The sequence below is a fragment of the Megalops cyprinoides genome, chromosome 1 (assembly GCF_013368585.1).
Source record: "Megalops cyprinoides isolate fMegCyp1 chromosome 1, fMegCyp1.pri, whole genome shotgun sequence".
Classification (NCBI taxonomy): Eukaryota; Metazoa; Chordata; class Actinopteri; order Elopiformes; family Megalopidae; genus Megalops; species Megalops cyprinoides.
This window is the reverse complement of record NC_050583.1, coordinates 43,593,325-43,607,526: the sequence shown is the minus strand read 5'-3', so window position 1 is coordinate 43,607,526 and position 14,202 is coordinate 43,593,325. Positions and strand designations below refer to the sequence as shown.

The 14,202-nt window shown below is 40.4% G+C and overlaps 1 protein-coding gene across 1 annotated transcript in view; it reads left to right on the top strand.

The window, feature by feature from the left end:
• Nucleotides 1-14,202, top strand: part of skap1 (src kinase associated phosphoprotein 1) — a 147,329-nt gene that overhangs the window by 98,025 nt on the left and 35,102 nt on the right. The window contains exons 5-9 of the mRNA XM_036539013.1: nt 4,091-4,171; nt 6,229-6,312; nt 7,109-7,233; nt 8,263-8,326; nt 10,022-10,228. Coding sequence (XP_036394906.1) covers nt 4,091-4,171; nt 6,229-6,312; nt 7,109-7,233; nt 8,263-8,326; nt 10,022-10,228 — 561 coding nt within the window. The remainder of the gene's footprint in view (nt 1-4,090; nt 4,172-6,228; nt 6,313-7,108; nt 7,234-8,262; nt 8,327-10,021; nt 10,229-14,202) is intronic.

The window sequence follows — 14,202 nt, the reverse complement described above, 5'->3', positions numbered from 1 at the left end:
AGAAGTAAGCACAAGCTCACAAGTCAACAATACCCCAAAAAGCCAGGGAAAGTTGCAGTGTGACGTACGACCCAGAAGGATTCGAGTCCTGCCGATCCTGACGTTTTCGCTGATTATGGCGCTTCTTCACTGTAATGCACCACAGCAGAAAATGTATTGATCTATAGTTTCCCAAAGCTGCGGTAGAACATTTGATCCAGGCTCAGGGATGTATTTACACCTTGTGTCTGCGGCAGCAGCGCCCATTTCTGCTGTCTGGCTGGGACATCAGTGCTTTTAAAGAGGGACATGACCCGAGCATCCATCTTGTTTATACTGGCTGCATCGTGTGTTATGCTGCAAAGGAGAGATTGACTGTTTCTGCACTGCCTGGTGTTTTGTGATGATGCTTCAGGTGAAAGACATTAACAGTACCCCCTCTCCTGTGTCAGCACATGTGTCACACAGACACATTGTTCATGTTGTGGCAACAGGAAAGTTTATGTGTCCATTGTAAGAGTCTGTAAAAATGATTTGCAACTCAAAATGAAGCGAATAAAAAGACTGATGTAATCAATAATACACATTTTTTTTCCTTCATAGCATATTGTTATCACATAATTGCCCAATGTAGCAGTCAACAAGATGATTTAAATTCACCAATAAGAATATGGAGAAAATTGTTTATCATTTATTCTTTTAGCTGAATTTCTTCACACAGTATATGTACTGAAAATTGTTAATAGCATATATATTGAGCATTTAAATCATATGCTGTTGGATTTCTCAATTAAACCATTTGTTCCATGCTAATAGGTGTATTTATTACTCACAGACAGTGCTGCAGCGGGCCAACCAGTGCAAGGCAACAAACTATTAGGCCTTTGATAGATTTCACACCATTAGGGAGGAACACAGGGAACGAGGTGCAGTGGGTTTTATTAAATAACCTACAGTCCAGGTGCCAAATAGAACAAGAGCTTCATCAGCCATTTTATAGCTCAGAGATTTATATCTGTGTTGAATTTGAGCAGCAGACAGCCTCTCCATACTGACATAATTGGCTAGCTTTTTTTGTTTATCGTAATTGCTTGATAATGTGACCACAGTTAGGCGCGGTCCCTATGAGGATGCTATGTGTAAAGAGAGCTGTCCCTGACTCCGAAAAGAAGGTAAAATTTTGTAACCTGACTGTATTGGAAATAATGAATTGTATCTTAGGAATAGCATCCTAAGTGTGATATGTTTTAAGAGCACTTGAACTATACTGAAGAGGGTACACCCCATTATAGTCCAGGGCGGGTACAGTAAATATGGACAGGATGACAGAAGAAGAGACATGTTTAGACACAGATTGTATGCAGTTGAAACCCAAAGAAGCTGCACTGTGAGTTCAGTGAATTGGAAAATCTGTAACAATCCCAAAATGCTTTGTGCCTTTGCAGCAGTGTTTTTTGCCAAGTAGATGCTGTTTTGCATGAAACCTGCAAGTCTGTTGGACAGCTGGTGTTAGTACCAACTGAGTCAGTAAAATTTGTGGTGTACAGTAATAGATTTTTTGATGTGGAAAATGAGCTTAAGTTATCTGTCCTCATTTTAATTTCTCTAATTCACAGTTGCAAACATTTAAAATGCACCAAGATAAGGGTTTTACTGAATTCTGAAATAACTTATTATTTTGTCATTTAGAATCTTTCTACTCTGCTGTTTCGAAAATTAGGGTGTGTATTTAGCGTACCCGCGGATCATATGGTGAGATATAATATTACAGTTATGTTTAATGGAATACTGATATCCTTCCAAACCATGTGATTGTATTGAAACATCAAAGAGGGTTTTTCATTTTTCATTGTGGGCATTTTTTGAGTTCTGACAGTGGATTCAGGTTTCTGAGGGAATCTGAGGCGTTCCCTTGTATTATGACCCAGCAGGACTCCAATATCCCTCAGAGATAGCAAGGTGCTGCTCCTCTCACAGTCTACTGGAAGAAGGGGAAAAAGAAAACAGTGATTCACTTCCAGAGCTCTTCAGAGACTCCTCCTGTGCGCTGGTCATTAAGTACTTCCAATTACAGTCATTATTATTAGGGCATTATTAAATGACGTCGTAAAGGGCAAAGCTTGTCTTATTACTAAGTGCCTGGGTAGGGCTGGTGTGGAGGGGTGGAGGGAGTACTGGGGAGATAATAATGAGGCTTGTGAGCCTCCTGTTTATTCACTCTATGAATGTTTAGATATTGGTGCGGTCCTCACTCACCTCATTTGTTTGGATGGTGAGTGAGGAACATGGATCTCCATTGGTTTGAGGAGTGTGCATCATTGGATCTTATAGAAGGACAAATCTATTCAACCATATCAAACCTATCCCCATGTTCTGATGAAAAAGCCAAACTATGCTTATTCAGTTTACTGTTTTTTAATTGCATTTCAGCCTCTGTGTTGATCTACATTTTCCCTTTATAAGGGCGCTAATATGGCATGTCTCCTTACTTCCGTTTGCTTGTCTAGTAAATGAGACAGGATTGGTAGCTTTTTGGGTGCAGTTAATATTTATACTGGTACATTAAAGGCATCTTTTCCAAAAATGATTCATATAGATTGCCAAAATAATCAGCTCATACTGTGTGACTACGCAGGTAAAGATATGTCCACGTATGTATTGCTTCTTCAACTATGGAGCTGATTATACTGTATTGTGTCTACAAATCTGTAGTCCAGAAAACAGTTCAGTGTAATAAACTGATGGCTGAAAGATTTGGATATTGCTGTACATTCATTTGACTGTATGCCAAAGATAGCTCAGGGGTAGGACAGGAATGCACTAGAGTAACATTGCAGTGTACAGATTATTGTTTATTCTGAGTTGTACAGCGCATGAACATAGTGTAACACTTATATACAGTAGTATGTTATCCACAAGGCTGACTATCAGAATATGCATAGCAAAAAATAGAATTAACATCGGGCACTTTAAAAAGTGCTGCTGTTTCTCATTCCATCCCCTCTCCATTTCCTTGTGCGTCTCTGTTTCTGTGCACTCTGGGAAACAGCATCCCCCATGCTGCTAATGTTCCTGAAAGCAATGAAATTAAACCAGTGAACCAGCACGTGTCACAGATTCAGTCCCCCCCCTCCAGGGTAATTGCATTCTGGCATGCATACTGATGAAGGCTGGCAGCCTCTTCCTCGAACACCCTGGTGGGTCTCGCCAGCATAGCATCTAAATAAAACTCCATGCGGAACGTTCCCCCTGTTTCCCAACAGCAGGCTTCCCACAGCTGGAGGGGGTTTAGCTAATGCAATATTCATGCTTAGAGGGGATGGAGGCAACATTGAACATTTGGCCACTGAAGTTTGCAGCTCCTGTTTAGGATTCCTGTATTGTGTATGTGTATGTGAGGAAGAAAGTGCACTCAGGAGTGAGTGCAGTGATGTACACTGCTGGATCGCAGTCAAGGGCGTGACCCCATAGTCACGCTGACGCCCACTGCACTCCTCCTAACCCAGCGTGGGTGAGCTAGACAAGCAGACCAGAGACATACAAACACACACACTCTCTCTCTCTCTCACACACACACACACACACACACATGTGCATGAACCAACACACAAAAAGCAAAATATACACACCACACACATGCAAGTACACACACTGGAATACATTGAACTCAAGGCCTACACAAGACAATTTTTAGTACTGATTTATGATTTTTTGGTTTTAAGGGGTCAATGTACAAAGAATGTTAAATTGTATAGATTGATCTGATTGAGGTTAGTTCATTAGTGTGTTGGTTGTCTATCATCTTGTCTTGTAATAGCAAAAGAAAACGTTATGCAAAGCACAATTTTTGAGCTTAGTGTAACAGTTGCAGGCTGCAAATAAACCTACAGTACAGAATGTACACTCTTCAGTAAAGACAGTCAGAGTCACAATACAGACCACACCATCCCTACATTTTTATGTGTGCAGGTTAATATGGAAGTGCAGTAGGCATCTTTTCAATTTGTGTTAAATTCATGACTTAATGGATTTGGAATCTCAAATCTGTGCTTTTGTGAATCCTACTTAAAAATGCAGTACCCATCCCTTTCTAACAAGATGTCCTTAACAGACTTTGAAGAGATCCCTGTGGTGGCAGCTCAGGAGCTCAGTAACATCTTGAAACAAGGCTACTTGGAGAAGAAGCGACGAGGTAGGAAAACCTTTACTTATGCAAGCGAATTGTCACATTATTAACCAGATATTATGAAAACGTCCTGAACAAAGCTGCTCCCTGCTGCATGATGGTTACCTGGCATAGTGCATAGACAGGCATCTCGATGAAGCAGGCCCTGTAATGTAATGTAATGAGCCCCTGACAATGTGTGAGGTTTGTATCTGCCCCAGCAGCACTGCTTGTCTGTCCCTTGAGTGTGTTAGGCATACACAATATGATCAGAGTGCTGAGAGATGAACTGACTGGAAACAGATGTAGCCACTGACAGCGGTCGTATTGAGACTGACTGCCTTGCCTCTGGGGCTCTGCTGCCTTGTCTCCTGGTGTGAGTGTGTGCCCTTGGAGCCAGACCTTTATCAGCTCTACGTCTCTGCGCTACTGAACCTTTGAATCCGCTAGCCTCTGCTGACTGCATGCCATGCAGAGGAACCATCATCCCTGCAATCCTGTCAGCAGCTCTTCACTTGTCTCTCACAGTCTGCTGCCTTTCTGCAAGGAGTTTTGGAAACAAGCTACTTAAATTTGGGTCTTACATAGCCCACATAGTGTCTCCAAAGGCATTTACCAGTATATATACCCACTTCGGATGACTAACAAGAACAGACACAGAATTAGTCACAGCCATTCCTCTTACCTTCACTCAGGGTAGAAAAAGAGCAGCGGTTAGGGTGTGGTTTGCTTTATAGCAAAGTATGCCACTTATCAGGGGTGGATACCTATGGAACCATCTGTTCACTCCTATGAGTTAAATCATACAGATCATAAGTGTAGGTTATGTAAGCCATGTATGACCTGCTTAAAGTAAAATGGAGATGTTAAATAAATTAAGGACAACAGTGTCTTCACCTCAGTACTTTCAGTCAAATACAGAAGGCCTCTCAGAATGTAGAATGTCCTTAATACATGGTTACTTAGGATGAATGTTGCCTCTGAATGTCAGAGTACTTATGCATGGTGACCAGACATAATCACAGATTGAGTGGTATGACTTCCTTACCCTAGAACTTTGGGCTATGCTTGTGTAGATAAACACCTCCCCAGCAGCAGCTGATGGCTCAGTGGGAGAATCTGAGTTTGATTCAGTTAGAATTATAATAGTGGTTTACTCAAATTGTCAATGGAACATTAATAGTTTACCAATAGGATATGCAGTAACAGTCCTCCTAATGCAGTGTCTCACATAGGCATAGTTTGTCATACATCATGTCTTTAAATTATCTATTGCTTTTAAGGAAAACATGACATGTTAATCAATAATTATTCATGTTTGCCTTCCTGAACTAATTTCTTCAACTTAACAGTGCTAGTTTGGTGCAGCATTTTTAATTATTGAAATGACAGTTAAAATCAACAGATAGCAACAGTGTTCAGTGGTCAGACGCACCTCACTCAAACCTCTGGACTATGATGACCATAGTGATAGACACCTGTTTTCATTGATTGTTTTGATGTTTATCAGTTCATCAGTGAGCAATACAGATCTGCCCCTTAAAGGAGCAAACCTACAGTGAAGTGCTGTCAAGGCATTTTATAAAACAGTCTCACGCAGTGCTATGTTCAGAGCAGTTCCTGTTGTTCCAGCTGGCAGATGTGCGAACTCATTATTCTGCAAGGGTATGGGCACCAGATCTTTTTTTATATTAAGGTTTTTGTGCTTCTTTGCACTGTGCTACATCATTGCAGGGATGCACTGAACTGCCTCAGTCATGTTATGAAACAGAAACCATCTTTCTTTTTTCTGATGATTTTCTTAAGCTACTTCAGTACACATCATGTTGTTTTGTCAGTTCTCATGTGCTCAATAATGTTTTCTTAACAATAATGTAATCAAGACAATAACTAATACTTTTTTCATGATGCTTTTAAAATTACAAGTTAAAGCTTAAATTAAATGTTCTTGTCCCACTTATGGGGTGGCCATATTGGTAGTAAAGCTGAGAAAAATAACATGTATGCAAAACATGAAAAAATCCATTTCACTGAAAGTACTGTATGTAACTCTAGTCTAATGTTATACTTCTTGTACTGTGTAGATCACAGCTTCTTTGGCTCAGAGTGGCAAAAGCGTTGGTGTATCCTCAACAACACCATATTCTACTACTTTGGGAGCGAAAAAGGTTTGTCTTCTTTTATTTTTTTTTTGCATAAGCCTTACCAGCTAGTAGTATCTGTACAGTACTGCTTACTTTTATCATTGGTTAGCAGGTGCTGTTACCCACTATGCAACACTGCTGCCTGGCTGAAACAGTTACTGATGTACTTGCGCCTGTACAGGGGTATAGACAAAATAGTGGAAACGCCAAATGAAGACTGACTCATATTTTGAAATAGCTAAGTCACAGTTTAAAGGAGTCTACACATGTGTTTCATGTTAAGGTCAATACTAATTGCCAACATGTTTCTGCTGTAAAATACATTTTAAATTCAACAATTTATTATGTAAGTTTCTGAAGCAACACGAGAGATCTAATAGATTTTGAAGAGGTACAATAGTTGGTGCCCGAATTGCAGGTGTGTCAGTCACAGAAATGCCAGAAATACTTAATGTTTTAAGGAGAACAGTTTCAAAAATCATGACAGCATATGGCAAACAAGGAGAAATTATGTGAGGAACAAGGAACAGTGGTCAGAAGTTGAAACTCACAGAGAGGGATAGATACGCACTAAACAGGACAGTTTCTACTGTACAAACCACAAAACAATGGCCTTAGAAATTACCACTGAACTGAATCTTCACCTCCATGACACAGTAACAACAAAAACTGTACATTGTGAGCTGGTCTTTCTTGTAGGGACACCTTCAGATAGTCTAGCTAGTGATCCCAATGCCATAAAATGAATCATTAGTATGCTTGATGGATGGAAGAATTTGTAAAACATGAGGCTGATGAGTTAGTCACTTTGTCCCATCAGACAAGCAGCAGAAGGGCTCATTTTACATCAATGGCTACAGTGCAGAGATGGTGACTAATCTGCGCAAAGACTCCAAGAAGAGCGCATGCTTTGAGCTGACTGCTCCCGGACGACGCTCCTTCCAGGTGTGGACACATCTCTGTAACACTTCATTTCAATTGATTACTGTACATGGCAGCAGATAAAAAGCTGATTTTGCCCCAAGTTCTTTGAAGCATGTAGTGGAAATGTTGACAGGAAATTACTTTTGTCATGATTGAAATCATATACAATATGACAATTTGATTCTGCTACATGAAGACAATGCAAGTCAACATGGTTGATGGTGTGATATCACAAGCAGCATATGCAGCGTTGCACCAGACACAGATTATGTTTCACAAATTACTAAAAGTTGACAAAATTTTGACATCAACAAGGAGAGACGAATGTTAGTATTGGTCCTTTTGAAGTGCCGTTCAGCTGAGGTTTTTTAGAGGTTTGTCTGGTCGTAGAGAAGCACAGCAGGGGAGCCCATTACTCATCTCTGTAACCATTGTAAATGGGTTTCATCATGGCAATGGGACATTAACCATCTTTCTACCAGAGGCCAGTGCTAATGCTACCATCAGACCAACATTATTCTGTAATTAGTTCTCTTCTTTTATCTCTGTCAGATGAAGCCGTAATGATGCACCAATATGTTCACTCGGCTAGGAAGTTTTTGGGAGGCTGAATGAAGGGCTGGTGTTGATGAGTTGCTTATTGTGTTGCTCTGCTCTGTCACGTTTATAATTTGTGAGATATTACGAGATTTGGAGAATACTATATGGCATATATACATACAGTACATTGTGAGCATGTAGGTTGCTATTCTAACATGCTGAGGTATTTTAGATTTACTTATTTGGCACCATAATAGAGGGAATTGTTTTATTACTCAAGGAAACCTGATTGCATTGTTCTGTCCCCTGTCTGTTCTGCAACTGACATATGAATGAGTACTCCATTATTGCTTTATTATTGCAAAATATTATGTAAGGGAAGATATTTCATTAATGAAAAATAAAAATAAATACTAGTATATACTCATGAAAACTACATAATGTGTCTATACCCAATGACAATAATGATGATGATAATGATGATGATGATGATGATGATGCCCTTAACAGTTCACTGCTAGCAGTCCACAAGAAGCCAGGGAGTGGGTGGACCAGATTAACTTTGTCCTTAAGGGTAAGTCACAACCACAGCATCTTCAGAAACTCTTTGAAATATAGAAAATGATATCTTATCAGTCCGTTCTTTAATGTTGCAATGGTAGTCTCAGCTGTTTCGCGAGTATAGTAAGGTTTGTTTATGGCAAAGAATTCAATTCTCTGCTTATGGTGTTAGGGCAATAAGATTCGGCTAATATAGCAATTAACAAGTGAATTAGCAATAATGATTTGTATTAATTACATTATTAATCATTTGTCATTTTTCTCACTTGCTGTTTTTTTCCCCCTACCTTAGCTATATGAACTGAGCATACATTGTCAGTTTCAGTGATAATGTGTCCTTGTCTGTGTGATTTGAACTGTCACTCTGAGTTTTTTATTTATTCACAATTTGTTACTGTATCAGTTCCAGAATGGGAAACAGTTATGTATTAAAGCAAGAGGATATCCATATCAGAGGGTAACTGTATACTACCTCATCCTTGTCCATGATTGCTCAGTTTATTTCATAACCTCAGCTATAGTTTTATATAATGAGGCTTTTTCCTCACAAAGTAAAAAGGGGCAGTATCTTTCTGGTCATGAGAAATCTATGCCCCAGTCATCCGATCAGACTTGTGCTGAACCTCCTCATCTTCTGCATCATCAACTGCCCAACCCACACATGCCACCCTACCTCACCAGCCTCGCAGCCCCCATCATCCCCCCCCCCCACCACCACCAACGCTTTATTTACTGGAAATTGATTTGCAAACTTTCTGGTTATCCTTGGGCCGTATTGATTTAGCTCTCCATGGCAGTGTATCAGAGGGGATCTGATACCATGTGTTTCAGTGCTCCAGTCGCCCACAATCAGCACCCCGCTCCATCTGCAGGATCCGATGACTGCAGCTACAGCTTCAAAAATGGGCTCAAACCAGCCCACCGATTTGCGGGAAGTAACAGACACCTCCTCATCTGTCTCTTTTTTTTTGCCTTTGGCTCAAGATCCCGTGCCATTTCACTGAAATGTTTTTATATTTTTTTGGCCCGTGTGGTTTGTTTATTTATTTCTGTATTTTTGTATATTGAAAAGTTCTTGCTTCTGTGTGTTTTTAATTTCTCTTTCCTTTGGGTAGGCTAATTTTCAAACATTCATTAGACAAACTAAAAGTAGATAAAATTTGCTGTGTCTGAATCTGTTTACTTGTCCCCTTTCTGTGAGGGTTAGTCTGTGGAGGGATGTTTGTAGGAGCTTTTGAGGGTGGCCTCCCTCCCTGACCTCTTGTTCTGTAGACCTGCAGAGATTGCATGACCCCTCTGTGGCAGGCTTATTTCCACTCTGGGCCTGGAGTGAAAGTCTCCCCTGATTATTAACCAGTAAATCACTGGCTGTCCATGTGCTTTTCCATTAAAGAGGTGTTTTTCCTCGTGCCTTATAACATAGTGCTTCAGTAATGCACAGTGAGAACTCTCCATAGTAACTCCCTACATGGCATTGCAGAGAACTTTGACACAACACAACATCCTCTAAGAATTTGTTTGCTGTTTTCTGTCTTTGTATGTCATGTGATTCCCAAATCTATAACTAAAATAGCATTTCAGATTTCAGTAGCAGCTGATGCTTATTTACCACTCCCAGGGTAACACCAAGACGCAAGCAGTCAGTAGCAGGATTACGCATTATAACTAGGATCTGGCGTCTTTGTGCATCTGCTTGTGCACCCTGCAGACCTGAGCTCCAGCTTCATCCCCTTTGATGATGATGAAGAGGAGGAGGAGGAGACCTACGATGACATTGACTCTTTGGCCAACCCTCCACCCCCACGTCCCACTGCAGCCACAAACCTCACCCCCCACAGCAGCCAGGAAGAGTGGAAAGGCATTCAAAGGGCAGAGGAAGAGGAGGAGGAGGATGACATTTATGAGGTTCTCCCAGGTAAAAGAATCCTAGCTCTGAAACCACACTGCTTGCACGAACACTTCCAATGGAATACCGTCCATTGATAAGCCAGAGTCCACAGAAGAAGGCAGGATTTTGAACAGAAAGTGAAGGCATGCATTCACTGCAACTTTAACCAATCAGTGCTTTAAAATTATTTCAACAAGCAGTGTTTAACTTTCAATCTGTGATATTTTTGTAGAGATATATGTACATCTATATAAAACATCTATGTAGCTATGTTGTATCTGCTGATAAAAGATAACCAACAGAAATAACAAAAAGACAGTTTAGTAATACACATTTTTTTGGACATACCATGGGTAATTGTTGGATGACCACAAAAAAGAGCCCACTGTTAAATTCCGTTTGGCTTGATTTTTGTAGGGCGATGATTTTTGGCAGTGGGTTCTTGCTGCCTACCACTAATAGTTGTACAATAGATCTCTGTCTGGCTTATCACAGCTGTCTATCTGGGATGTCACATATGAACTATGCGTTTCTAATGACCTCCTCTCTGAGTACACCACAGGCACATCATACACTGACCCTGAGATGAAATACAGCACTGATGATGTTTGTGATAATCATGAGTGTCATATTAGGGCTGTCAGAAGCATCACAGGTCAGGAGATTCATTTTACAATATCAAACACAGTCCCTCTGTTAGGATCACGCTAGGTCACCAGTGTCAAATCAAACAAAGTTAAGAGCACAAGGAAGGTACGTGTGGCTGCTGGAACGGGAGATCAGCGGTGAGGCTGTCTGCCTGTGATGTCTGTCGCGGTTTTGTGGAGGCAGGAGAAGGTGACTCTGCAGAGCTTCAGTCTGTCACCCTATCTATAAAAAGACATAAAGATATTGTTTCTCAGAGTGAGTGCGTTACCTCTACTGCAGTTAATAAAATGAAGGGAGGGAAAAGCATAACTCTTGCAGGCTGTCATTTTGCCATGCCAAGCCACATGGGGTGAGGAAAAGACCCCGACCACAGATATCACATGACAGACTCACTCTGTTCTTGGCCCTGTCTCCATGTCTCTCTTGCTTTACCGTTCTTTCTTTTTCACTCCCTCACACTTTAAAAAAGTGCTTTGTTGACATCACTTGAAGTATTGTGCTCGACTTTTTCGATCTACCAACATTCACTTTCTCACTCTTTATTAAAGAGTTACTATCCTGTTTTCAGTTTTCACACTTCCAATTTATCTTGCTTTACATAAAATAGTAAATAGTGATACTAGCAGTATCTAGCTTTATAATCATAATAATAACTTTATAATATTATTAATATTAATATCTTAATATTTAAAGAAGCTGACTGGGGGATGTCAGAGATAACAATGTCATAGTTCATTTTTCACTCACACTGTGCTCATTGCCCCTTTCTTTGTCTACATATATTTTTATTTTTTCAAGCTAAATGGCTGGTCACTTTGCACTATGGTCTAGAGCAGAGGTTTTCAACCTTTAGGGGGTTAAGGCACATCAAAGGTCAAACCAGAACATCAAGGCACACCAACTTAAAGTTGGTTATCGAAATCGCAGTGACTTATGCACACATGGAACTAATTTTTGCAACTTTATTTTTTGCAACCCTTATCTTTATTGTGTTTACATATGTGCTGAACGGCAAATTTCGTTTTAACCCTTTCACATGTAACTTATTTGTTATGGTATGTAGCGCACAAAAATTTGCCATTCAGCACATCTGCATTTGCCACGCCTTTCAGTAATTCAGCCAGGTAAATATCCGCGCTGGAATTAGCAAATTGCGGTCAAACTTGATAATATGATTAATTTGCGTTAAAACATTAACACGTTAAAGTTTCGCGATTAATCGCAAATGAGCGTTAACACGTTAACGTTGACAGCCCTAGTTATTACAGTTTCAGTCTTTTCATGTATGAAACCTTATTTGAGGTACCAAGAAGCTCTTATATTGGATACTTTTCAAGTGTTTCTACATTGTAATTTATCTATATATTCTTTTGGCAAATTCACAATAAATAGCAGCAGTGTTAAATCTGTGTTTTTGGTAGTTCCACAGCTCTCCCTGTAGTGGGGTTGAATGGATGAGCATATGGTGATTCAGTGCACTGTGTTTACGAGGTTCCTCAATTGATGAGTGCAAGCCCTTGTACTGTAGCTCTAGCAAGATATATGATGCTGTTTGCACTCTCCTGGCAAGTTAATTGACTGTGTTGAGCTATTAGATGAAGTGATGCTTAGTGGGGACCAAAACCGTGCCAGTGAGGTTGTCCTCAGAAACCTTTAGGTGCACTGAAAGATGACTGGGATCTTTTGGAAGCCTAGGTTTGGGGCGTATTCACCCTTGACATTGATGATATTTCAAGGGCAAGTACAGTCAGTCGAAAAAGAGGGAGGGATTTCCCTGAATTCAAGAGCTGGTGCATCAAAAGCGTAAGCATCTGAACAGCTGCACATTTACGAAAGCCATTCAGACAAAGCACCTTGTTAATCCTACTCCAGCCGGTCTTCAGTCAGCCTCCCTGCTGTTTTGGACTCCAGAACTAGTTTCTGAAGACCTTAGTGGTAAAGCGAGTGTGATTTGAAAGTATTGTGGTAAGCTATGCTATAAGGGCATTGCAGTCCCCAGCCTAGTCACTTTGTGAATTCCTCTTCACCGCTGACTAAGATGGACTCCATTATATCAAACTGCTCTGTATTAATGTGCTGAGCCAAAATTTACAGGGGTTTCCAGCCTCATCAAGGATCTCCATATACTCTACAGTCCCCACCCATGGCTACCTCCAGGGTTTGGTTAGACCACAACTGATTATAGGAGGAGCCCATCCTCAACTTCAATAATTTCACCACACAGGGCTCCTGTTATCTTTCTGTATTTGAGCAGTCTTTCCTTAATTTGTCTGTTTTCCCTTCTGTGTGTCTTAATTGCATAAGTCCCATTCAAATAGAGACATGCAGAGAAAACATCTGTATCGGACATTGCGAAGCAATACATCTCTTCATTGAAACTGCACAGGAATGCCCTGAGGGTTGTGCAGATAGAGTGGGTATAAGAGAAAAAAATGGACATTTTAGGGCAGAAAAACACAGAAAATGTCATCCATAATTCACCTCATCCACTCCAGAGTGGAACACTGTTTTCTATTATGCAAATGTTAACAATTTAATTTCATAGTCTCTCATCATTTTAATGAAGTTTTAAAAACGCACAGCCGGGGAAAAATATAACATTTTCCAGGTGATAAATTTTTCCAATTTCCATGAGACAAGTACATAAACTGGTTCAATTAAGAGTGGAATCTGGAAATGAGGGGGTCTGGACGGCAAAAACAACCCTCACTGATGGGTAATTTTATTGAGTGGAAAATTGAATCAAATTACTATATTGAAACAATTCTCCTCTCTCCCTGTCTCTGAAACTTGGCCCTCGGCATGTTGTCTGAGCACCACCCTGACTGGCACAATCTGCCTGGTACCACCTGTACCCACCTGGTCAAGTGCTGGGTTTTCAGATCAAATGTAATGGGGACTTAACACAGGGGGTTAAATCTCCCCCATGGAGTCCCTCCTCCTCTCTTCTTGATTGGGGATGAGTTTAACCTTCCATGTCACATACTGCATGTATGTGTGTGTACATACAGTATGAATATGTGCAGTGTATAAATTTCTGGTCAGTGTATGTAAAATATGTGTATGTGTACATCTGTTGTCATACGTGGGGCAGGAGTGGAGAATATATGGGGCGGCAGTGTAGTGGTTAAGGAGCAGGACTTTTAACCGAAAGGTTGCCAGTTTGATTCCCTGCTGGGACACTGCTACTGTACCCTTGGAAAAGATAGTTAACCCACAGTTGCCCCAGTAAATATCCAGCTGTATAAATGGATAACATTGTAAAAAAAAATTGTAACTGATGTATGTTGGTCTGGATAACAGCATCTGCTAAATGGCAACAATGTAATGTGCTTTAAATTATCATTCAGACC